The sequence below is a fragment of the Furipterus horrens genome, unplaced genomic scaffold (genome assembly GCF_987537825.1).
Source record: "Furipterus horrens unplaced genomic scaffold, mFurHor1.1.pri manual_scaffold_2, whole genome shotgun sequence".
Taxonomy (NCBI): domain Eukaryota; kingdom Metazoa; phylum Chordata; class Mammalia; order Chiroptera; family Furipteridae; genus Furipterus; species Furipterus horrens.
In genome coordinates this window covers 41,038,408-41,063,795 of record NW_028327172.1, presented here as the reverse complement: position 1 = coordinate 41,063,795, position 25,388 = coordinate 41,038,408, and the positions used below count along the sequence as shown (strand labels likewise).

At 50.3% G+C, this 25,388-nt stretch overlaps 2 protein-coding genes across 2 annotated transcripts in view; one reads left to right on the top strand and one right to left on the bottom strand.

The window, feature by feature from the left end:
* PPFIBP2 (PPFIB scaffold protein 2) overlaps positions 1–9,023 on the top strand; it is a 95,054-nt gene extending 86,031 nt beyond the window's left edge. The window contains exons 19-27 of the mRNA XM_090264317.1: positions 17–167; positions 461–572; positions 812–900; positions 1,111–1,233; positions 2,410–2,535; positions 3,197–3,385; positions 4,413–4,583; positions 6,793–6,858; positions 8,050–9,023. Coding sequence (XP_090120443.1) covers positions 17–167; positions 461–572; positions 812–900; positions 1,111–1,233; positions 2,410–2,535; positions 3,197–3,385; positions 4,413–4,583; positions 6,793–6,858; positions 8,050–8,121 — 1,099 coding nt within the window. The 3' untranslated portion in view covers positions 8,122–9,023. The remainder of the gene's footprint in view (positions 1–16; positions 168–460; positions 573–811; positions 901–1,110; positions 1,234–2,409; positions 2,536–3,196; positions 3,386–4,412; positions 4,584–6,792; positions 6,859–8,049) is intronic.
* Positions 9,024–11,374: 2,351 nt separating this feature from the next.
* On the bottom strand, positions 11,375–20,829 carry CYB5R2 (cytochrome b5 reductase 2). The gene is made up of 8 exons (XM_090264309.1): positions 20,692–20,829; positions 20,377–20,449; positions 15,783–15,889; positions 15,393–15,522; positions 14,755–14,838; positions 13,940–14,025; positions 12,687–12,786; positions 11,375–11,802 (listed from the first exon to the last, which is right to left on the bottom strand). The coding sequence occupies exons 1-8, from the start codon at positions 20,767–20,769 to the stop codon at positions 11,630–11,632; spliced, it is 831 nt and encodes a 276-aa protein (XP_090120435.1). The 5' UTR covers positions 20,770–20,829; the 3' UTR covers positions 11,375–11,629.
* Between the last annotated feature and the right edge of the window lie 4,559 nt (positions 20,830–25,388).

Here is a 25,388-nt window from a genome sequence, read left to right as displayed (position 1 = left end):
TTTTCCTGCTTCCTAGTGACGCCAATGCCCCCTTCGCCCAGTGGAGCACAGAGCGTGTGTGTGCGTGGCTGGAGGACTTCGGTCTGGCTCAGTACGTGATCTTTGCCAGGCAGTGGGTGACATCTGGCCACACTTTACTGACAGCTACCCCTCAGGACATGGAAAAGGTAAGGACTGAGCCCGGGACGAGGAGATTCCCATTTTTCTCCAAACCAATGCCTTGGGAGGCGAGCCCCCTCCCCCGCTACTCCTCCTCCACCCTCAACTCTTTCACCCGCTCCTCCACACACAGGAGAGTGGACAGAGGAGGCCCAGGTTCCCTCTGTTGCTGCAAATTGATCCCTTGGCACTGTTCGGGGTTCCACTCCCACACAGGTGGAATATCTCCATCCACACAGCATCCTCTGAGGGCCAAGCTGCCTGCTGAAATTTCACATCTGTCTTCATCTTTCAATTTCAGGAGCTAGGAATTAAGCACCCTCTGCACCGGAAGAAGCTGGTTTTAGCAGTAAAAGCCATCAACAGCAAGCAGGAGGAGAAGTCTGCTCTTCTAGACCACATTTGGGTGACACGTAAGGACAGGCATACGTGTATAATGTTTCTGGAAGCTCCTCAGGGTAGACAGAGTTCCCCTGAGAATATGTGCCTTAAAGATGGCTGTCTCCTTGGGAAAGGCGGACGGATTCCTAAACCTTATGGGGAAGGAACACAGCTGGAACTCCAAAATGATCTTTGCTGCCCCCTCTTCTTGGCATCCATATTCTCCCATTCTCGTTAATCCTAACGCACCTGTTTCTTCCTCCTTCTGTAGGTTGGCTTGATGATATTGGCTTACCCCAATACAAAGACCAGTTTCACGAATCCAGAGTTGATGGACGCATGCTGCAATACCTGACTGTGGTAAGGGTTTTTCCTCTCAATATTTCAGTTGTTCCTGTGAGTACTTAGTTCAGGTGTCCCTGTGGTGTCTATTTTAAATTTGATTTCACCACCTCCTTCACATTCTTAAGGTCTTAAAATCATGTCGTTTGTCACCTTGTCTGGGAAGGAACCTCAGGGGGTCTTATCACTTTGGAAACAGGTTCATCAACCAAAACTTTCCTCTTCTAGAATGATCTACTCTTCTTAAAAGTCACCAGCCAACTACATCATCTCAGCATCAAATGTGCCATTCATGTGCTGCACGTCAACAAGTTCAATCCCCACTGCCTGCACCGGCGGCCAGCCGATGAGGTGAGGGCAGGACAGTGCCTGTCTAGGTAGGCCACCTGCACGATTGGTGTAAGAAAGCAAGAGTAACATCACCACAAAATGGCTGCCTTTCTGACCGCAGTGCTTGGGATTCTCTCCTTTGCTAGAGCTTTGTGGTGCCCTAAGTACCCAATGACCTATACTTTGTGTCCCACAGGAGTCACTGGACCTCTGAGTTCCCACCTTCCCACACATGGTATGGGCCAGATGGCAGTAGCAGCAGGTCTTTCAAAGCCATCATAATAAAGAGGATGAGGCAATGGTGCAAAGGGGAGGGAGGGGGAAGACAAAACAGAAAGATGGTGTCAAAGGAGGAAGAGGAGAGGAGATGAGGAGCCCATAAGGAACCGACAGTCTGGAATAGATCCTCTTCTTGGTAGACATGAAATTAACTGACCTCTGGTCCCAGGTGCACAGGGGATCAATGAGCAGATTTTGCTAGAGAAGAAATAGTGTAGGTTAATACAGCAACCCAAAATACTGGACAAGTCTCCAATAATGTTCCATGAACCACGGAGTTCTCCGTGGGCCCTGAAGCTAAAGGGTTGTGACTGCACCCTGTTTCTTATGTTCCTGGGAGCTAAGTCTCACTCTGCTGTAAGATTAACTCAGTTTTCTGAGCAACTGAGGACCTTCACCTCTACCCTCCATCACCTGTTTTTCCCCTATTCAACAAATATATTTTGAATGTCTTCTATATGTCAAGCACAAGCTGGGTATCTTGAAGACCCATTGCCACATAAGGGCACTTAGGCACAAGTATCTTAATGTGTGCTCTTCTAAAATATTCGGCCACACCAGGGAGGTTTTTTGTCTATAAATCACTCAGCTCATAATTGACAGTCCTGTTTAAAGTTGTGTTGAATCACTGAATGAATGACCGTATGCCTTTTGGGACTGTCGGTTCCAAAGTTAGGGAATAAGCAGGATTATGAAATCATAAATCTTAGTGTAGAAAACCATGCAAGATTCCACAACAGTTTTATTTCTTGGAAATGGAAAGGCTCTCAGGCTGTCAGTGTTGCTGCCTGAGTCACTTAGGCGTGAGCGTCGTCTTTTGGGGAGGCATCCGTGGTGGGCTCATTCCCGGGGGCTGTTCCACACAGCTCCATGGTGGGGTCTAGTAGACCTAATTTCTTCATTCTTCTCCCCTCACAGAGTAACCTTTCTCCTTCAGAAGTGGTGCAGTGGTCCAACCACAGGGTGATGGAGTGGCTGCGATCCGTGGACCTGGCAGAGTATGCGCCCAACCTCCGTGGGAGTGGCGTTCATGGGGGTCTCATTGTGAGTGGCTCTCTGGACTAGCCCACCTGCCTCGGTGAAAACTGGGCTAGTCAGAAACTGCTTTCTTAAGGGCTAGACATAAGTCCTAGTAACAATAATTAATATCTCATCTGAAACCCTTATAGAAGTTGAAGTCTCAAAGTGTTCTGATAATTTGTGTTTGAGAATTAGTATACCCCGTAGAAGCAAGACGGCTTCTGGAAGGACTTCTAGCCACAGACCCAGAGGGTTCCAGGACAAAGGGGTTGCCTCCTAGAGGATCAGAGGGATGAGGAAGTGAGGGAGAGACCACTAAAATGTAACTTCCTCATGCTGTGATACAATCCTTATCATCACTCAGATCTGTCATGTGGCAAAGCCAGCAGGGAAATGAGGAAGGAGTGGCTTGGATGTCATCCAGAGTGGACCCTGGGAGATGGCTTTATCTCAGAGATCACAGGTCTTTGCTGGTCTGTGAAAATGAGATGATCCGTCAACAGTTGTGCTAGTGTCTGTGCAGGTGTCCCCTGTGCCAGGTAGACAGGGGAGTGGGACACAGGTCAGGCGGGTAAGCTTCAGCCCCTGTCCTGGAGTCACTCCCAGGCCCATGGGGCCATGGCTTAGTGTCATCACCAGGGGCCACCATAGTCACCACTGGGTGGTTCGTCTGGTTTCTTTTAAGATCCTGGAGCCACGCTTCACTGGGGACACCCTGGCCATGCTTCTCAATATCCCACCACAAAAGACGCTCCTCAGACGCCACCTAACTACCAAATTCAATGCTCTGATTGGTCCTGAGGCTGAACAGGAAAAACGAGAGAAAATGACCTCACCAGCTTACACCCCACTGACCACCACAGCCAAAGTCCGGGTGAGTTGCTGGGCCCCTTCTGTGGTGGTGGTCATGGAGGCCTCCCTTCTGGCCCTCATGTGGGATAGTGGCTGACCCAACACCTGGAGCCAAACCAGTGTGTGCCACCCGCACGGGGAGGCTCTCTCAGCTTCTGCTCTGGTCTCACTGTCTGTTCGTCTCTGTTAGGCCAGTTCTTGCCACTATTGACTCCAATGAACGAAGTGCAGGCTTCTTTACACAGACATCATGTGCAAGAAGCATTTATTCTCAGGAGGCTAGGAGCTTGCCTACTACCCCAAGGCTGCCTTGATGAATTTTCCCGAGTCTGGGCTCCCTGCAGTCAAGCCCAGCTCTATGCCAGTGCTGTAGAGTGTCTTGGTCAAAGCTTTCCTGCCAACTCAGGGTGTGTTCCTCTTGGCAGCTGGCCCCAGTTGCTCTGTGGAGTGGCCAGCACATAGCTATCCAGAGGTCCTGAGGCTGTCCAAGCACCAGCACCTCTCACTGAGGCTCTCTGAAGGCCACAAAGCCCATTTGACCTGCCTGAGCCACATTGTCCTTACCAGACCTCCTTCACCAAGGGAGCAGGACAGGAAATGTGTCTGGAAGAGACAAGCAGAAATACTGCTGGGCAGAACTGGAGAAGTGGGGGAAGGCCACCCAGGGCTGGCCCGTGTGTCTTCACAAAGGCAAGAGGTAGGAAGGGAGAGTTCTCCTGTGTGGTACCAGCAGCTATGGAGAGGCAGGTCCTCTAGGCATCCCAGTCCCCACTCCACCCCTTGGGAAATACCAGCATCACTACTGGGATAGCATGGCATGAGTTTCAGGAATGGAGTCTCAGAGGAGCAACTCACCGTGTTCAAGATTATATATGTTGGTCTTTCCCCAGCATATAAATTGCTTATAGGAGCTCTGTTTTGTTGAGAGTTTTTCTAGAAGCAGCTGGCCTTACTTCTTCCCTCAGAGGCCTGCTGTGCAGTGTGTTGTCAGTCATACCTGCACACCAGCTTGATAATCTTCTTATAATCTTGCATTTGCTGTGTTTTAGCCAAGGAAACTGGGATTTTCACATTTTGGAAACATAAGAAAAAAGAAGTTCGATGAATCGACGGACTACATTTGCCCGATGGAGCCCAGTGACAGTGTCAGGGACAGGGTCTACAGTGGCTACCGGGGCCTCAGCCCACTCAATGCCTCTGAAGTGGATGGACTGGACCAGGTGGGACAGATTAGCTGATGCCCCTGTCACCCGTCCTCTCTGTGCACCCTGAGAACTCACAGTAACACCGTGTGTGTCACCATATAACTGCATCTCATCCCCTGCACATGTGCATGACTCTTGGAGGACAGTCCAGCGACTGTGCACCCCTGGGCCAGTCTCTCTTTGAACCCTGAGGGTGTGGAGTTGCACCTTTGCTAAGGGACCAGACTTCGGGAACTACTGCCAAAGGTGGACTCAGGAGGAAAGACCCTTAAAGATGCTTGTACATTTTTAGTAATTCTTTATGTCCATCTTCAGCACCAGTGGAAATATACGAGCTTGGACACAGGTCCAGAGACCATGGACAATCTCCAGAGGCTCAGCTCTTGGGCCCCTCCCCTGGGCTTCAGTTGGGGAACAACCTCAAGTGCCTTAGGCCTGTGGCCACAGAGTCTTGGTTGAGATCAAAGAGACAGCAGCAGGGCTTTCTGCCACAGTGACAGTGTAACTGTGGCGTGCCTTCTTACAGAGGTGGCCACTTCCTTCTGGTAATAAAAACAATATTTATGTAGAAAGCAAACAGTACAGCATATCATTAATCTTGTTGGGGGAAGAGAGCTGAGTGCATCTGGAGATGGTGTCCTGCTCCCTGCATAGCTTGAGAGCCAACGGCACTGGGCCAGGTCCTCCCCAGGTGCACCCTCAGGGTCTGCCAAGTGTCGTGGATGAGGGCGATGGGGCAAGGAAGGACCCCCCTACCCCATATCCTTCAGAGGAGGTCCTGTGGCTTCAGGCTCCACCTCCCTCGTGTCTCACACACATCCTGACTGTAGGTCACATCTGTCATGCAGACCCCAAAGTTGGCTTCCCTTTCAGCGGCGTGAGCCACATAGTGAAGGGGGTAGTGGGGAGACAAGAAGGCGGCCTTGCTGGAAGGACTTTCTGTTCTTTTATGTGTTTTGCCAGCTTCTCTGTTATTGACCTAGCTGGGCCCGTAACCATTGAGGGGTTGGTCTATCTGCATTGGCAGCGCTGCCGCAGACCTATCCTCCTGATTTAGAGGCTGACTAACTGATAATGGGTCTTCCAGACGGGCTTTGTCTGGCCAAGAACTGCATGAGAGACATGCCTTGCTAGTCTGGGCTCCTGCTCAGGAGATTCCAGTTTGTCCCAGGGCAGCTTTTGGCTCAACAGGGTCCCCTGGGGCCTCATCTGCAGAAGCATAACAGCCTCATGGTGACTGTCTGGAGGCCTGGAGCCTCGTGACCCCATTGAGGGCACTCTGAGTTGGTCCCAGAGGAAGCTGATGCTCAGATTTGCTTCCTAAACTACCTATAACTTCAGGTCGTGGCCTATGGTCTCCCCTGAACTCTTGCCAGTGGGGGATGGACAAGCTCACCAGCTGGCATGGCTGGTGTTTGATGCCAGTGCCTGGGACCACTGTAAGAGACGTGCTCCTCAAGGCTGGTACCTGGGCACTGCAGCTGGAGAGACATAGCAGGGAAGGCTCTGTCCCTTATTTCTTATCACATCCTGGTGAGGGTATCCCTGCATGTGCCTGTTTTCAAACTGCATGGACTTGCCTCACTAATTCTCTGTGCAGCCTCAAGCAAGGCCTCTACCTCTTTGTGGGCCCCAATATGCCCGCCTGTAAAATGAGGGGTTGGTTATACGTGATTCCCATGGCGGATGCGTCCAAATTTACAATGCCCGAATAGTTTCAGGGAGAAGGAGCGGACCAGCATTACCTGAGGGGGAAGGGAGGGGAGGGACATCCTGGTGGTGAGAAGCTCCTTCGGCGGCTCCCTGAGGACGCTCACCTGGGCCTATCCTGGGCATCAGTGTCTGGGGTCCTGTTGGTGCCAGCAGTTTTCAGTGTGTTCAGCGTCCTGCAGTCCTTCATCTCTGCTGCTGGAAATAGAACATTGAGCATATACCGAAGGGCTGTTTCTCACAGACCCTGTCTGTGCCCTGCTCTGGTGTCCCTTAGAGCTGGTGTCACGGTGGGGACCCAGCAGAGTGTGTGCATGGCAGTGTGGGGTCCTGGAGGCTCTGCTTTGCCCCAGGGGCAGAGCAGCATGTGCTCTGCCCACCTGTCACTCTAGGGCCTGGCCCCCTCCTTGTCTGCACCCCAGGGGAGCATGCCTGAGCAGGCTGGGCTTGCATGCCATTTCTGAATCATGAGTGGAGTCCACGTGCGCTGACCGGGCTGCTGCCCATTTTACAGATGGCACCTTCAGAAGGCACTGTGACGCAGATAGGGCTCCTCTCCCAAGACATTCACCGCCTCACGGTAGGCCCCCGACCCTCTCTTCACAGCAGGTGCTGGGAGGCTCTGTGAGTTTGCTGAGGTGGTGTACAAGGCCTGCGACAGCCCCGTCCCTGTTCCAGAGCCTGTGTCATCAGTGCCTCAGCTGGGAGGGAACGGAGAACGGTGCCGAGTGCTGGGGCCAGAGCCTGAGGCAGCAGGCAGGGCAGAGGCCTTCACTGGCCTGCTGCTGGACCTTGAGCTGTTCAGAGCGTGGGGAAGGGTATGGACCTTGAGCAAAAACCAGCTAACGTGCGCTAGGTCTCAGGTCCTCTTCCCAGTCCCAGAGCTGGTGAGGAAACCGAGATGCTCAGCAGCTCTGGGTCACCTGCCTAGTCAGCCCAACACCCAGGCCTTACCTCTGGTCTGGTAGACACCGTTCTACCCTCTTTGCCCATGAGGGCACATATATCCTTTCATGCCTCTGACATCATGGATATCAATTCACATGAGCATATCCTGGTGTGCCCAATGAGGACAAACTGTACAATGGAGAGACAGCATGGTCTCGGGAGAGGAGCAGCCTCAGAGACCAGCCTGGTTCAAGCTCCTTCTCTGGGAACTTGGGCAAGTCATTCTCTCTCTGAGCCCTGGCTTAGTTATCTGTAAAGCAGTGCTAAAGATACCCTCCTTACAAGGTTCATGGGCAGACTAGAGCTGGCAAGAAAAGGCCAGCGTCAGGGAAGTTTCACATTTTTGAGGCCCCATGCATTCTGGGGCCCATTAGTTCCCGATCTACTGCATCATTGAGCCCACTGGCTGTAGCATCTGTCCTGATGAGGCCACTGTCACTGTCCTTTGCCTGTCTATCAAGACACATCGAGAAGGCTGTATCCAAGGGCATAATGGGAGGAGGGCATCTTCCTGAATCCAAGTAGGATCATTTTTATTTTTATTTTTTTCTTGGCTCACACACTTAAATGGCTCTGCCCTTATCACCTCTAAAGGATTTCTGGTGGCCTTGAAATAGCGATTTACCTCTGAGGAATGAGCAATGTATTACCTTGATAGTGCTGTCTATTCTGACCCAATATGCGAGTCCCTGGGACACCATGAACTTACAGGGTGCTAGTATCAGACGGGACCCCACCATTGCCCTCCGCTTCCCATGTAGCTGCTGCAGGGTGGCCTTGACCCCAGCCCTGTTCAACTGCGCCCTCGGCTGTGTCCTTTCAGACCATGCTGAGCCAGGACCAGATGCTGAACGACTCTCGCCTGGCCGCTCCCAGCTCTGAGGACTGGAGATGACTTCTGCGTGGCTGAGAGCCCAGAGAGGCACGTGTGGGGGCCCTGAGGTGTTGGTTCAGTGGGGGGCTGGAACAGAGCCACCGCACAGCCCAGACTGAGGCAGGCGGGGCATCTCGGGCATGGGTGCTGACGGGAGGGAAGTGGGGCTGTGGACAGATGTCCGGGAGGTGGCCCCAGCGCCTGTGTTTTCAGCCCTGCTGTGCTCTTCACCACAGCTTTTATACCTTTTGTACTTTTATACATGACTGCAGACCACGTGTGTGTGGAGGGCAGTGAGATGTCAGCTCAGACTCAATGGCTGAACCTCCTGGTGACAGCTGGGAGGTACTTACACCAAAGGGGAAGGTCTGTGAGTTCATAAAAATCTCTGCTGGGGAAAAAAAAAAAGTTCTGAAAAATGATCTGAATATTCTGCAGTGGCTGAGCTGGGTAAAGTGATCATAGGGGCCCCCTCCCTGGGCTGCTTCCAGACAGAAGCATGTGTTCACACTCACAGGAGTCTGGTCCGATGAGGGTATTTGGGGTTAGAACAGGAAAGGAGCAGTGAGACTCCCTCCCCGGCCCTGGCTGCCCTCAGTCTACTCTGCAAAGCAAGCATGTCTCAGGTTCTCAGTGCTGTTGGGCTGCCCGGCCTTGAGCAGAGACGTCGCCGCCAAGACACACACTCAGGGGCCCTCGCCCTCACCCTAGCTGACACAGCACCGGCTCCAGCCTTTCCCTCATTGCCTCAGAGGCCATCGTCCGAGCTAACAGCTCCCCCCAGTGGAAGGCCCTCGGGAATCTCAAATCAACCTTTCCATAGCAACTCCCCATCTTCCAGAGAAGCCTACAAACCTCAGGTGTCTCACTCGTACCTGTACCCATGCCCCTGCCCTACAGGGGCCTGCCCCAGAGTGCCTGCCCGCCTCCTTCCCCCCGCTGTGATCGCTCTAGCTCAGGCTCCATCTCTCATCTGACTTTCACAGCTGGTCTCCTACTTGGCCCCTTACCTTTCCAGTTGGTCCCCTCCAGACTTCTCTACCCCATCCTAAGTGACCTTCCCAAAGTACTGGCTAGGAACTTGGTTCCAGAATTCACCACAGATTAGACTTCAAAGCCTTCACTGGCACCCAAGGCCCTTTTGAATCTTCAGCCTTCGTCAAGCCATGCTCGAGCCTGCACTTCTGTCGTTCCCTCACTGTGGGATGTACTTTTCTCCTTGTCCCGGTCCCAAGGTCCTGACTGTGGAGACCCAGCAGACTCGGCCTCTTTCAGGAAGCCTGCACTGGTGTTTCAGTTGGACGTCCCTGTGTCCCTTGAGCCCAAGCACTTACTGGCCTACCTTGAAGTAAGGCGTCGTCTTTCTCCCTTACCACACCCACCCTCAACACAACTTGTGAAGCACCGGCTGTGGGTGGGCTCCTGGTTCTCACCTGGCTCAGGAGATCCGTGCTAAGTTCACCACCCACTCACTCCTTCACACGTCAGGTTAAGTGCCTTCCATGCGGGACTAAGAAGGGCTAGGGATAAGGCATGACCGCCGAGGTGCCTGCCTATGGGTGCTGGTGGTCTGGGGAGGGAATACAGATCGGTTTCAGACAAGTGTGCTGAATGCTCCACATGCTCCAGGAAAAGTCTCTACAGCCCCAAACAGCAAGGTGTCATTTTTAATGGAGGACTGGACGCCGGTGGGACCAAAAAGGCTCCAAGATAGAGGTGTTATTTGAATTTTGAAAGATGAAGAAGGTTCCCCAACCATGCCAGAGAGGAAAGGCACGCCAGACAGACTTGGAACATCTCAACACGTCCTAGGAAGCTGGTGTGCCAAGAGCAGTTTCTCAGCTTTCGCCCTGTTGTTCGGAGCTGGACAATTTCATGTGATGGCGGCCATCCTATGTGCTGTAGCGTGTTTAGCAGCACCCTGGGCCTCTCCCTGTAGCTGCCAAAAGCACCTCTTCTCTAGTTGTGACAACCCGACTATTCCCTGGGGGGAGAAGATCCCCTCTAGTTGAGAACTGCTGAGCCAGAGAATGAGGCCAGAGTGCGAGGTCCAGGGAAGGAAGAATCTGGGGCAGTCACCGGAGCTAGGTCAGGAAAGGCCTTGTAAACCAGGCCCCTGGAATTTGTCTGGAGACCCAGGGTGGCCAGGTGGGGACCAGTGAAAGCAGTAAGAGGTTTAAAGCAGAAAAGCCTGGTGAGATTTGTGTTTAAGAAAAATATCCAAGGGCAGGATCTTACTCATGGTGCAGAGCCCAGCGGAGTACCTTTCTCTGGGTCGGGGACTCACTGAGGATGCGCTGAACATGTGCAGGGATGGAGACTGGCTGCCTCCCTGCACCCCACCCCCACCGGCCCTCTGTGAGGCCACCCTGTTCTCTAGAGCCGTGTTCCTCTCTCTCCCTTACCCCCATAGATGTTGAATAAGAAATCCACTGACACCCAGGTTTGGCAATGCTGCTGCTGTGCTCATTGTGAAAAGGGAAGGAGTGACTTGGAATGAAACAGACCCAGGTTAGAAGCCCAACCCTGCCACCTACTGGCTGAATTACCTGGGGACAATAACTTTGTCTCTGAGGCCCAGCTTCTTCCTCATCTATAACCTGAAGAACGAAAGGCCCACAAAACACGTGACTTGTTATGAGAACTATACATAATTAAGTGCGGAAGGGTTCTACCCCCTCACAGATGATGGAGAGCAGGAGCATGTCATGCTGGCCATGAGCAGCAGGTGGCAAGAGTGGTCACTTGTGCTATAAATGATTTAAGGAGTAGCTTCTGGAACCTAATTTTGTTTGCAAGTTCAGAAGCTTCTGTCTGTAACCGCCCCTCCATCACTGCATGAGAATAGGGCCTGGCATTTAGCAGATGCTAGCAAAAAGGCACCTCTTACCTCCATATGTTTTGCAAAGTGCAGGGAGTCTAGGATTCCCGGAGCCCACCTACCCTGTGGATTCACCTACTGCCCTGATGTGTTTTTAACCATTCCTATTTTGAGGGTCTCCCACAACAGAAGGAAGGGTGCTCATGGAGGGGGCCTGAACCCTCTAGTAGAACTGATCTTAAAACACTATGAGGGTGGGGAGGTGAGGTCAAGAGAGATTACTGGGAGTTGACATGACCCCATTTGGATTCTGAAATTCTGCCCCAGCACTTTTGCTAGTTCTGCCTCCCTCCCGCCCCTGTGGACACACACAAGCCAGCTTATATGGAGGGCAGGCCAAGGCCTTCGAAGTGCCTAGTGGGTCCCCCACAGAGCCACACTGCATGGGCTGTCTACTTTGTACTCAAGTTTATTCCACTAAACCAAGGGGGGAGATACTAAAATGGTGTTCCTTTAGGCCTCTGCAAGCAAGGAGACTCCAGAAGCCACTTTGTCTCCAGCCCCTTAAATCCTTCTTAAGCCAACCAAAAAGAGAGGAGCGCCAGCATGCCCAAGGGCACATCAGGAGGCACTTTTGGACATGGTGACGCTGAACTCACTTGAAACAGATGTAAAGACTAGGGAAGTTTGCTAAAAGCAAAGAAGGTGTTAGTAGGTGAAAATCATGTCCTTGGTATAACCCAGTTTCTCCAGGTTAGGGTGAGCGGCTGTCTGGATCAGGGGTGGTGGGCCACACACCAGGATGAATGTGGACTTCCCAGGGGCAGGGAGGTGCTCCTTGAGCATGTCGATGGTAATGAAGCCTGAACTGTACTTCCAACCTGCGATTAAACAGAAAAAAAAGCCGTGGAGGTGCCAGGTCAAGTCCCTGACCCTGGGCTTCTTTCTGTCCCTCCCTAAAGCCAGGGGGGTGGGGGGGGGAGGGGAAGCTGCTCTCCAAGACTCAGAAGTCTGTACTACTGTTCTCTGCAGAAAGCTGAAAAGTAGAGGACGGGAGCACCCAGGCAGCCCTCTGCAGTATCTACCCTAGATCCCAGGGCCTGAGGCTCCTGGCTGGAGTCTGCATGCTCTAAGCACTGGCGAGGATGGGGAACAGGACAGTGAGGCGCACTGTGCGAGGTGTGGTGTAAATCAAAGCAGCCACCTACAACGCTGCAGGGCAGTGTGGTGGGGTTTGTGGATTGGCTCCACTGGGTGACTCCCTCTGCTGGGCAATGCGCTATATGACAAGGCGGACACAGCTCTGTGCAGTGTGGAAGAGGCAACCTGAAGGGTATGCTGGCCTTGTGGAGTGTGGTGTGCACAGAGGTGGTTGGGTGCTGGCGGAGGCTCAGCGTGTGAGGACTGTTGTCCAGGTGAGGTGAGTGGGGGGGGGGGGGCGGCAGTGGCCATGTTAGATGCTGCGTATGTGAGCCTCTGGGATGCATGTGGGGTGGGTGTTCTGGGTGGCCCAGTGCCTCAGTGTCCCCCATGATATTCAGTGTAGTGTGCAGTATGGCTGAGATATCGGACACCTGCCTTTGCCCTTACAAGCAGGTCATCCCAAATCCTCTCTCCTTCAAATTCCTATATATCCCACGCAGAGATGGAACACAAGTCTGCAACCCCCAAGCCCAGTCTTAACAAACCAACCAACCCAGGGACTAGTCCTTGAGGTGGGTCAAGGGTTGGAGCTGACCCATGGTGGGGACCATGGGATTCATACCAACAGGAGGCCTGTCCAGGGTGTACCACAGGCTGAATTGATCTGGGCGAGTTCTCGCAACTTCTTCAAGCTCCTTTCTCATCAAGATGTCCTCCTCTGTCTAGAAAAGGAGCAGCATGAGCAAAGCCCCTCCAGGGACTTCCTACTTATTCCCCAGACGAATGAGCACATTCCTGGCCAAGCTGCAGCTTCTCTAGTTTGAGTGCTCCCCGCAGACCCCCGGGGCAAAGGAGAGTTCTGCCTCTGTTCCTGCACAGCAAGCCCTCCCGCGGGAGTGAAGGAGCTGGGTGGCTGCCGCAAGCTAGAAGGCCATGGCTCCCCAAGAGGGAGGTGGCTTCACTCAGAGGTTCCAGCCCCACCTCCAACATCCACACTGACACCAGGAACAGCAAACCCAATGGAAACAACCTTAGTGTGGGCCCAGCATCTTCTCCAGGGAGCATAAGGTGCTAAGGCAGTAATATGACGTTTTATATAGACTGTGTGTGTGTGTGTGTGTGTGTGTGTGTGCGCGCGCGCACTGGAGAGCTAAAGGAGAGAAAAACAGAGGCTGGAGCCTCATTCGGGGTAAAGGGAGCCAAAGCCAAAAGAAATCCGTCACAGGCTCACTGATGCTGCACAGAAGATCTGGGTCTTAAAACTTTATAATCCTCGTCCTAATAATTCCACGTCTGGGATTCTGTTTAAGAAATTAATCTAAAAGTGATCAAGTCCAGGCACAATTATTCACCACTATCATTTATAAAAACAACTTGAATGTAGAAGATTTAGTAAATTATGGTGCAACTTGATATAGACTCTGATGAAAATATTTATAAAGAATTTTAATGAAAATGTCTGTATGGTAATGTTGACTAAAAAAACCCAAATCTATATGTATGTAATTTTAACTCTATAGCATGTAGAGAAAAAAGACAAAATAAGTAAAATATTTTTATGTTTCTGTATTTTCCAAAATTTGCATTGAGGGCTGCTATTATTTTATACTCAGATGAACAGAATTATATATTAAGGAAGGAAAGCATGGTACTTTGGGTTGACTGGGGAGACAGAGGAGTTTTAAAAAAAAAGGAAAAACAGGTCTGTATTCAGCTTCTCACTAGCCCTCCCACAGTAACAGGCACTCAAGCAGTGGGAGCTCAGTGAGCTCAGTCTGGGGAGGAATGAACCCAGAGCCCTGCTCAGCGAACATTGCATCCAACATTCCATCCCTCCCACCCCTGCAAGCTCAGGGCTGACTCAGCAGAACTGACCTGGTTGGCAAAGATGAGGGATATCCTGGTCCTGTCTCTGGGGTTCTTGGTGATGTGGCGAATGAGCTGCAGCATGGGCGTGATCCCTGGAAAACGGGAGGTGGGCAGGCCAGCTTTCCCTCTTGGATGCCCACAGTCCCTGGTCTGCAGCAGCCTGGCCCTAGTTCTACTTCTGTCCCCAAAGCTGAAAGTGGGGAACTGCCCTTCATTCTGGTTTTCCCTTCTAATGCAACAATAAATGAAAAGCCCTTTCTCATTTTCACATGGCAAGATGGAAGCAGCACTGGCTTTGGTTTCGGAACTGGGTTTCATGCCCAGCTCCCTCAACTGACTATCTGACTGGGGTGATTCAAGCACCAGTCTGAGTTCTTCAGGGTCCACATTTGTAAAACAGAATTAATGTTGAGTAAATGTGACAGTTTTAAAAGTGCCTATTATGGTGCCTAGCAAGTTGTACGTCTCCTTACATGTTTGTTCTCTTCTTTCAGGCATTCATTTTCAAAAGATGGGGACTCAGGCTTCAACTGGACCCAGGAGTCCTTGGGAGGCCCTGTGTGGGCTTGCCTGGCCCCCAGCCTCTTCCATGTTCCCAGCCTGACTTAAGAGGCTCCCCAGGGTTCTTGGGCAGCCACAATGTTGATGAAGGAGAGCAGGGCACAGTGTTAGTTTCAAGGCCTGTCATTGACCCTGCATTCCCATCTAAAAGAGCCAGGCAAGTGACTGTCTCAAACATCACCCCTTCTAGAATCAAGTGACTCCAAAGTCAGAAAGGTCTCAGGGCTCACCCATGGATGAAGCCCCCAGAAGCCTCTTACCTGTGCCCCCAGCAATCATTCCCAGTTGACTGGCCAGTTTTTCTTCAGGCTTACTTGTTTTGTGTGCTTTGACTGAAAACTTCCCTGAAAACACAGAGGATACTTCTGACTTCTGGACTTCTTGCCTGAGAGCCTGCAAAGGATCACTGACTTCCCTTGGGATTTGCAGGACGCAAGTCCACCTAAGGAAGTGGCTGCGCCATTTTAAGCCAGAGGAGCAAGCCAGGGTGACCTCCTTGGCCAGCCCCGGTGCACTAGTGCCAAGAGTGGGAGTAGAGCTTGGGTCTCCATGGGGGAATCACTGGATCTTTTCTTCTGAGGAAGGAGGGAGGTTATGCTGAAGTTACTGGGGAGCTTCACAGAGCAGTGAGTAAATGATGAATATGTAAGGAAATGAAGAAGTGTGGACTCCATCTATCCATTTTTCAGCATTAGTAGCTTACCTTTTGTGTATCAGGTGATGAGGAAACACCAAATCATTCCCCACGTTAATGGCACTAACAATCTCGTGGAATGAATGTACGATAACTTTAAGGACAAGTCCAGGTGACCCAAATATGAGGCGTTTTCTAGAACAATGGAACCACCGCAGGAATCTTCCTCCCAGTGTGAACCCCGCCCCCCCCCCCCCCCAGTACCTGGCCCATGATAGAACAGGCGCCCAGTTGGCCCTCCAAAAAGAATGGTATCCCCAATTTTCATGTTCTCCAAGTACTGAGTCATCTTCCCTCCGCCTGGATAATTAGGGTGTGTGTTTTTGAAGTAGATCTGAAAAATAAGGCAGCATGGTTTTCGCAGCCTCAGACCTGAGGCCACAACCGCACACAACTCAGGAATGCATTTGCTATTGGAAACCATGCAGAGAAAGTCCTCTGCACTCACAGTTGCTCTAAGCTACCCTTGAAGATTTCACCAGGTCAACAGTTCACTGTTAAAGGACACTGCCCAGGGCACATGTCCCTTCTCCACCCCACCACCCTTAATAGGCTCGTGAGGGTGAAACAGCTGGACAACGGGGCATCATTTACCTTTATAATTAAGTCCACAAAGCCTTGATCATCATCACTGGACACAGGTGTGTATTGCCTCATCACTGGAACACCATCAATGTTGGCCGAGAGATGGACATAGTTACCTTTAGGAAAGGTATCAAACATCAAGTTGGCATGGCCAGCCTAAGTAGGACTCAGGACTCCCCTAAAGAACTGATCCTCAGGCAGGTGGGTGCATAGTGTGGCAGGGTGTGTGAGAGGAGGGCCACGCAGAGAAGGAGCCCACATTCAGATGTCTGACTCTTAGGCCTGTCCTTGTCACTCTGTGTGCGACCCTGGGCAAGTCACTTCATCTCTTTGGGTGAATGGGGATGGTATTCCTGCCCTGCCTCCATCACAGTGTAGTTGTGAGCTTCACAGACAGGAAGCCTACTGTAGGTTAGTACAGGCTTACTGTGGAACAGGAAGAGCTCATTGTTGGAGGCTGAGTATTAAAATGACAGAAAAGGGAGTTTCCCTTTTCAAGCAAAATATGTTGCCTTCACAAAGTCATTTCTTCCTCAACTGGATGCATCACTAGAGTCAGTGAATGAGTCACAGCCCCCTCATGTATAACCTGTTGCCTGGCACAGAGAACACCGGAGCTCACAGGTATGCAGGGCCGCAGGATTTGGACACCCACAAACCAGAGTTCTAGAAAGAGCATTGTATCTTCCTGTGCAATGGCTCTGTTAAGAGGCAGCAATGAAGTTTTGAACCATGTAATTCTGACCCTCCAGTGAGTGTAGAAATGACCAGACCAGTTGTGGCCAGAGACCTATGGATCGTAACTACATCCCAGTGCCATGTGATGGGTGGAGCCATTTGATTTCTGCTGGATCTAACATGGGAGACTTCAGTCACTAAGGCAATTAGTGGCGAGGACAGAAGCTGCAATAAAGAGATGCTAGGAGGCAGAGGCGAGAGGAAGCTCTGTGCCAGAGTATCCAAGGGAGGAGAACCTGTACGCATAGGAGGCAGAAGTGGAGACCTGAAGAGAAACAGAGAGAAGAGAAGAAGGAAAAGGAAAGAAGGAACACTGAAGGGGCTAGTCCTTCCAGTAGTTTTAGGAACATGAACCAAAGTTTTTGAGGAGGCCTGAGGCACAAACACTTTGGGTTAAGAGAGGACAGGCTCAGAGACTGACTATGGCCTGGCTGGGAACCAGGGATACCCAGGAATAAAAGCCTGAGGCAGCTTCCTTCTGAGAACTACTCTGAAACTGGAAACCTTAAAAAGGCTCTTTCAGATGCAGCCAAGCTGGGCCTGGCCTGGCAGCCTCCCCAGAGAAAATGTGGCTGCCCGGGCTGATCCCACAGGCCCCATCTCTAACCTGTTTCGTTTCAACCAGGCTGGGAAGTATCAGCAGTCTCTGAGTGCTCATAGCAGACTTTCCCAGAAGCCTCTAAGGCACCTTGTCCCACTAACTTTGCCACTGCCTACACCAGGGATAAGGAGAGAGTCATGACAGTCTTTTTTTTAAAGTGTATTTTATTGATTATGCTATTACAGTTGTCTCAATTTTTTCTCCTTTGCCCGCCTCCACCCTGTACCCTGCTTCCCTCCAGCAATCCTTCCCCCTCCACCTGCTTAGTTTATGTGTATTTGTTCTTTGGCTTTTCCATTTCCTATACTATTCTTAACATCCTTCTATTTTGTTCCTACCAATTATGCTGCTTAATCCCTGCACCATTTCCCCATTTCTTCCCCTTCCCCCTCCCAGCTGATAACCCTCCAAATGATCTCCATATTTATGATTGTTCCTTTTCTTGTTGGTTGTTTAGTTGTTGCTGTTGTTTTCTTTAGATTTAGTTGTTGACAGCTATAAATTTGTTGCCTTTTTAATGTTCATGGTTTTGCTCTTCTTTTTCTTAAAAAAGTCCCTTTAACATTTCATGTAATAAAGGCTTTGTGATGATGAACTCCTTTAGCTTTACCTTGTCTGGGAAGCACTTTATCTGCCCTTCCATTCTAAATGGTAGCTTTGCTGGATAGAGTAATCTTGGTTGTTGGCCTTTGCTTTTCATCACTTTGAATACTTGCCAGCCCCTTCTTGCCTGCAGAGTTTCCTTTGAGAAATCAGCTAAGAGTCTTATGGGTACTCCTTTGTAGGTAACTCTGTTTTCCTCTTGCTGCTTTTAAGATTCTCTCTTTATCTTTTACCTTCTGCATTTTAATTATGATGTCTCTTGGAGTGGTCCTCTTTGGGTCCAGCTTGTTTGGGACTCTCTGTGCTTCCTGGACTTGTATGTCTATCTCCTTCACCAAATTAGGGAAGTTTTCTTTCATTATTTTTCAAGTAAGTTTTCAATTTCTTGCTCTTCCTCTTCTCCTTCTGGCATTTGTATGATTCGGATGTTGGTACATTTAAAGTTGTCCCAGAGGTTCTTAAGCCTCTCCTAACTTCTTTGCATTCTTGTTTCTTCTTTTAGTTCTGGTTGAATGTTTATTTCTTTCTTTTGTTCCAAATCATTGATTTGAATTCTGGCTTCTTTCCCTTCACTGTTGGTTCTCTATGTATTTTTATTTCACTTTGTGTAAACTTCATTTCTTCCTTTATTTTGTGGCCATAATCATTTCTCTGAGCATCCTTATCACCAGTGTTTTGAACTCTTCATCTGATAGGCTGGCTATCTCCATTTCATTTCCTCCTTTTTCTGGGGTCTTGTTCTGTTCTTTCATTTAGGCCATATTTCTTTACTTCCTCAATCTGGCAGCCTCCCTGTGTTTGTTTCTGTGCATTAGGTAGAGCTTCTTTTACTCCCTGTCACAGTAGTATGGCATATGTAGCAAAGGCACCTGTAAATTGTGTGGGGCAGAGCCATCTGCTTAACTCAGCGGTTCTCAACCTATGGGTCGCAACCCCTTTGGGGGTCGAACGACCCTTTCACAGGGGTCGCCTAAGACCATTGGAAAACACATATATAATTAAATATTGTTTTTGTGATTAATCACTATGTTTTAGTTATGGTTGGGGGTTACCACAACACGAGGAACTGTATTAAAGGGTCGTGGCATTAGGAAGGTTGAGAACCATTGGCTTAACTGCTTTGTGGCTCTGTTTGTGGTGGGAAAGGCTTGGCTTCTGGAGGTTTGCCTGGCACTCACCCCATTTTTAGTCACCTCACCCACTCCCTGCAAGGGATTGGCACCCTTCTAGGTGCTGCCCTGGTGGTGAAACCCAGAGTGGGCAGGTTTGCATACATTCCAAGTCCATGTGGGCTCTTTAAGTGGCAAAAATCCAGCAGTTCCTTCTGCCACCCCAACCCCCACTGGTTTTTACAGCCAGAGGTAATGGGGATTTATCTTCCCAGTGCTGGAACCCTGGGCTGTGTGGTCTGGCCTGGGGCTGGGATTGTTTACTCCCAAGGTGTCCCTCCTGATTTTTATCTACCATATGTGAGTGTGGGACCAACCATTTCACCACTGCCACCACCTCTCCGTGCTACACCACCCTCTGCCTGTCTCCATGACTCCGCCCCTCCTACCCATCTGGATGAATGTGGCTTCTATAAATCCTTGGTTGTTGGACTTCCACATAGCTTGGTTTTCTGACAGTTCTGGATGTTATTGTCTTGAGATCTGGTTGTAATTCTCTCTGGTTGCACGAGGAAGTGAAGTGTGTCTACCTACGCCTCCATCTTGACCAGAAGTCCCCGTGACAGACTCTAAGATATTCTATTTCTCAAAGTCTTTTACTCTTTTAGCCTTCTTGCCAACAGGCCAGGCAAAGGACTAGAAGGCAGGCCAACACTGAGCTGTCATGGATGAAGACAGAGACAGGAAGCAGCATGGAGGGTGAGGAGCCCGGCTGGCTACCTAATGGGTAATGTTAACACTTTCTGGAGGTGAGGTCAAGGCTTTGTCTCATGCACACAGGCAATGGATGAGGATCTCCACCAGGCACTAGCAGTCTGTACAAAGTTCTGGTTTCCTCGGCTGTGGACCTAGCAGGGGTTTTCCACCTCAGTAAGACTGACTCAGCCATTTCGTGGTGTTACAGACTAAAATTGGGGCAACTCAGAACTCTAGGATTGCTAGGGCTAGTATTTACAATGGGTGCCTCCTTGTATTGGTCTGAGACCCCTGCTGAGAACCCATGTAGTGGGCCCCTGACTCCCTCCTGCCTCTCCATACATTCTGGGCTTGCTTCTCTCCTGACTGTAGGGGAACATCAATTTCCTTTATCCTTCCCATGTGCACAGACAGCACTTTGCAGTTTCTGAATTTTGACATCCATAAATCACTATCCTTACAACAAACCAAGAGGCAAACAGGCCTGGGAAATCCCATTTCATAGTTTGAGGCTTAGAAGGGTTGAGGGACTTGCCTAAGATGGCCCAGCAAGGTGCCTGCAATTAGATCTTAGAGCTTTTAACTCTAGATTCACTCCTTTGCAATGCTCATTGTGAGATCCATTCTGTGTCAACCCAAAGCTAACATCAAGAAAGGGAACAGACTATTCCCAAGCCTACCTCCCAACACTCTGAGATCATGCATCCCAGGAAAGGTAGCAGGGCAACTTCTACAACCCAGCTGAGTTTCTGAGTTTCATCATCCAGTCCTGGTAATGAAATCAATCAACACTCACCTACAGGAAGCCCTAAAACGTGGTCTGGTGAGGGCAGTCCAAAGCGGAACCTCCTGGTGTTGTGACTGATTTGCTAATAAAATAGAAAACAAGGGAGGCTCTGTCAGCTTTCTAGAAGCCTTGCTGGGCAGCTCAGATGCCTGGGAAAGGAGCTCCATTTGGTGCTTTCCCAGTGTGCACATACACACAAAGGCAGTGCGGAGCAAACTGGAGGCCATGAATGCCTGTCCTAGCACCATGCCTTCCCAGTGAGTACCTTCCCTACCACTCTTGGCCTCCTCTCCTTTACTTGCTGACAGTGGGATGACCCATTACCTCTTTCTCAATCAACGGCAGTGGGTACTTGATGTCAGGGTTCTGTAAGGTGATAAGTTTTCTCCTCCTTGAGTTCATGTTCTTCAGGGCCAAGAGAAGTACCGTGACCCCAATGACGGAGATGGCAAGGAGCAGGGATGGGTCCTAGCCAGACACAACGTGAGCAGGTCACCTCAGGTCCTGCCCACCCTGGGCAGGACAGTTCTCAGGAACAGAGGAACCTTTTTCACGCCCAAGACACAAAACCTGGGCTGTGCTTGAAAGAAACTGGGAGAGGGAAAGGTACTAAAAGAAAAAGTAACCCTGGCTGGTGTGGCTCAGCGGATTGAGCCCCAGCCTGCGAACCAGAGGGTCGTGGGTTCAATTCCCAGTCAGGGCACATGCCTGGGCTATGGGCCAGGTCCCCAGTTGGGGGCATTGAGAGGCAACCCCACATTGTTGTTTCTCTCCCTTTCTCCCTCCTTTTCCCTCTCTCTAGAAATAAATAAATCTTTAAAGTAAGAGAGAGAAAGCAGGCTAAGTGTACGGGGGACCCAGCAGGAATGGGTCAGTTGCAAGTCAGACAAGGAGGGATATTTCAGGCTTCCTGAACCAGGCCAAGAAGATGGCCTGGGAGTGCTAATGTCACCAGGCCCTTCCTGCCCATCTGCCTCCATCAGGGCTACAGCTACAGGTGCGAGCCCCGGGAGTCCCCTCCTTGAGGTGGAATGAATGATGACGGCGCTGCTTCTAACACGTAATTTGGAATGCAGGCCCAGTCCCCAAAGACGGAACTAGGGAGGGAGATTGGGCTTAGCATCCCCCAGAGGTGATTGAGGCTGAGAGCTCGGCGGGGAGGTCTCACTGCCCCCACTACTCCCAGCATCCAGTTTGGGCTAAGCCTTGGGGTGAGGACTTCTGACCCGGGGGTACTCCCTTACTTTATCGCCTCGGAACACAACAACACCCTTCAAGGTAGGAGAAGGACCCTGAGCACTCACCTGCCTGCAACCCCTACCCGCGCCTGGCGGACCAGGCCGGACTCCGGACCGGGTCCGCCTGCCCTCGTCTCACGCCCTGCGCCCCGTTGCCCCGTCGCCCCGCCCCGCACGCACCGCGCCCCCGCCCGCTCCGCCCGGGGTCCAGCGCAGCTTGTCCCCCCTCCGTCCCCGCTTCTTCCCCTCCGCTGCGGACCCTCGCAGTCCTGTCCGCCCACGACGCCACCTCCTGGTCCTCTCCCGTCCCTCTTTCCAACTCCGGGGATCCCGTCGTACTTTCCCTGGCGCCCGCCTTCCTTCGCGACTTTGGCCTCTTCCCCCCACGCCGCCCTGCCCTGGGAGCCCACCCGGAGTGAGACGCAGAACATGTTGGCGTGGGGCTGGCTGGAAGGCCGGTGCGCGGCTCCCAACCCCGCGGGCCCGCTGACTCGTTGCCGGCGACCTGCACCTCCGCCCGACCGACGGCAGCGCCTCGCCGACAGGTAGGGGCCCGACGCTGGGCCGGAAAACGCGCGCCCAGACCGGCGGCGGCGCGCGGCGCGCTCCCTCTGAGGTCACCCCCTACCCCTCCGGCGTTGGAAGGTTCTTTCTCACGTGACTCTGGCTCTGTTCCTGCCCTGCCCCAGGGCCGAGCAGAATCCAGGGGCTTCCACTGCTGGAGGCGGCCCCTCCGAGAGCTGGGAGCTTTCTCGTTCCAAGTGAAACACACCTTGTTTCGTGGCTCCTTCTCCATTCGGGTCCTCTCCCTGCACACTCGGAGCTGCCCTAATGGAGAGCTCCCCGTCCTCAGCTGGTTTGAATTGTGGCAAGGCTGGGAGGGGATGCTGGTAAAAGAAATGGGGATTTAGACCAATTCTGAACGTATACCTATCCATCTATCCACCCATCCATTCTTCCATTCATCCATTCAACACACATAGCAAGCTCCTACTCTGAGCCTGGTCCAGAGCGAGGTGTTTGCAGGGGTGGGGTGGGGGTGCGATCTAGTAAAAAAAGACATTCACTCAAAGCACTCATGCATTCATTTATTATTGGGAGAATCAGATGACAGGTACCCAACGCTAGACCAATGGGAGGCAGAATGGCAGGCATGATGGTTATGGGGGTTCTTCACAGTATATTTGAGAATCTTGCTGACCCTCCTCCTCTATCAGTTCTCCCATTGCCAGTGGCAAAGGTAAATTCCTGCCTCTTGGGCCTGAATGAGACAGAAGCAATGGAATCCCATTTCATTAATCCAGCCTCCGTCCCCCAGACACACCACCACAGGCCCATGTATAAGGGACACCTGCCCTAACACCTGCAGGTGTCAGGATATTATTGTCAGATATCTTAATTTTTGGCCATATAATCAGTGTAAAGTTATGGTATGTGAACCTAATTTCATTGCCTAAGGAGGTTGAGTATCTTTCATATGCTTATTTCCCATGGAGTTTTTGTCTTAAAAAAAAGTCTGCTTATGATTTTTGCCTGTTTTTCTACTGAGTTGTCTTTTCTTAATGATTTTAGAGTCTTACATATATTTTAGAGATCACTTTGCTAGTTATATGAGTTAAAAATATTTTCTCTCACTCTGCAACTTATTTTACCTTTTTTCATCTCTTTCTCCCTTTTCTCTCTCTCTGGATGTATTTTGATGAATGGAAGTTTGTAATTGCAATGTAGTCAGATTTTTTAAAAATTATATTTTATTGATTATGCTGTTACAGTTGTCCCAATTTTCCCCTTTCTACCCAGCACCCCCACTCCCTCAGGCAATCCCCCCCACCATTGTTCAGTCTTTTGCTTTTATGGTCAGTGCTTTTTGTGACTTGCCTATTTCTACCCAACGTTATGAAGAGATTTTATATTTTCTCTGACAAGATGTAAAGTTTTTCCTTTCACAATTAAGTCTGTCAACCACCTGAAACTGATTTCTGTGTATGATGTAAAGCAGGGATCCAATTTAATTTTTCAATGTGGATAATATGTTGTCTTGGTAACATTGATTGAATTGCTCACACCTGGCCATTAATCTGCATTGTCATCCCTGTCATATATCAGTTTTCACATATATATCAGTATGGTTCTGGCCTCTCTCTTCTCTTACAGTGGTCTAGTTGCTCAGTTCCTGTGGCAATACCGTGCTATTCTAATTATAATAGTTTATAACAACTGTTTATATTTTCCACTCTTAATACATTCATTGGTCTCAGCTCAAATAGCCCTTCCTCAGAGATGCCAGCTCCTGTCCCCCAATTTAAATAGATACACACATTACATTTTAATTGTAGATTTTATTTGAGTTTGTCATTATGTATCTTGAATATTCAATCGTTGAAGAACTGCTTCTCACATTTGTCTGGAAGTTCTGTTATGGGGCAGAGATCTTGTTTCCTCAGAGCTTAGCATAGCGGCTGTCATGAATGAATTAATTCATCTCTATCCTGCAGTATTTAGCACACTTACCCGGCACATGCTAGATGCTCTGTAAATACTAAAGGGAGGAACAGCCCTTTCCATCAGTGCTGTATGCTGCTTCCTTGCTTAATTTGGCTCCGTAAGACATATAACCAGATGACATACACATCTGCTTGTTCTCTCTCTCTCTCTCTCTCTCTCTCTCTCTCTCTCTCTCTCTCTCTCTCTCTCTCTCTCTCTCTCTCTCTTTCCCCCCACTATAATGTAAACTCCATGAGGACAGGACTTGCTTTGTCTGTTTTAATTCCTCTGTATCACAGGTAGAATAGTGCCAGCAATTGGTAGATGCTCAATAAACATTTATTACATGAGTGAGTGAATGAACTTCATTTTCCTTGATTCAATCTTTATTTTTGCATTTGGGATCCAAAGTCACTTCTCCTTTTCCTGTGCCTTTCTTAGTAGTTTGCCTCTCCTCTCCATTCTCCTGTCTCACTTTCCATGCACAGTCCCTCCCTATTACCTGAGAGGCAGATGGCACATAGTCCTTTATTAATCTTAGATCAGGACAAAAGGCAGACGATTACCTGGGGGCTCCCAGTAATTTTGAGAGGGTAGAGAGTCCCCTCTCTCCTACACACTTTATATGTGTTCCTCACATGCTCGTGTGCTGCCTGGATTTTGGCTCATCTTCTAATCCCCTGAAATGTACTGTGAGCACCTCTTAGTCTCTTAATGCCCAGCTTGGTAATAGGTCCTGACAAAGAGTGGGCCCTCAGCAACTGCTGGCTGCAAAAAAGAAAAGAAAGAATGAACATCTGTGTCGCTGTGTAAGCGTATATGAGACTCTGCCCCCACAGGACAGCTCCTCCAGTGCAGTACAAGCCTCCTTCACTGCTGGGACGCCCCTGGAGAACTAATGCCCTGACCAGGTTGATGCTTAATGAGCGTTTGCTCTCTCAACAATTTCCAGGCTGTTGTGGACTTTTTATTAGCTTTTTAACCTTGAAACTGATCTGTTTCCATTTTACCCCCTCACCAAATGACCTCTTGGGTGTTAGCTGTTAAGCCTAAATTGTAGTATAATGGCCCCCCAAATATACCCACATTCTGGTCCCCCAAATCTATGAATGCTGCCTTATATGGCAAAAGGGACTTTGTAGCTGTGATTAAGTTAAAGAGTGTGAGATGGGGAGGCTATCCTGGATTGGTTGGTGGCCCAACATCACAATATTCCTTGTAAGAGGGATGCAGGAGGAGACAGAGAAGAAGACCGTGTGATGATAGGAGCAGCAATTGGAGTGGTGAACTTTGACGATG

Bases quoted from the DNA above. Each gene is read 5' to 3' on its own strand.
- CYB5R2 (XM_090264309.1), bottom strand. From the start codon at position 20,769: ATGAACTCAAGGAGGAGAAAACTTATCACCTTACAGAACCCTGACATC. The intron at 15,890-20,376 runs GTGAGTGTTGAT...CCTTTCCTAAAG, and splicing joins CGTTTTAGGGCTTCCTGTAG to GTAACTATGTCCATCTCTCG. The intron at 14,839-15,392 runs GTACTGGGGGGG...CTGTGTTTTCAG, and splicing joins CCTGTTCTATCATGGGCCAG to GGAAGTTTTCAGTCAAAGCA.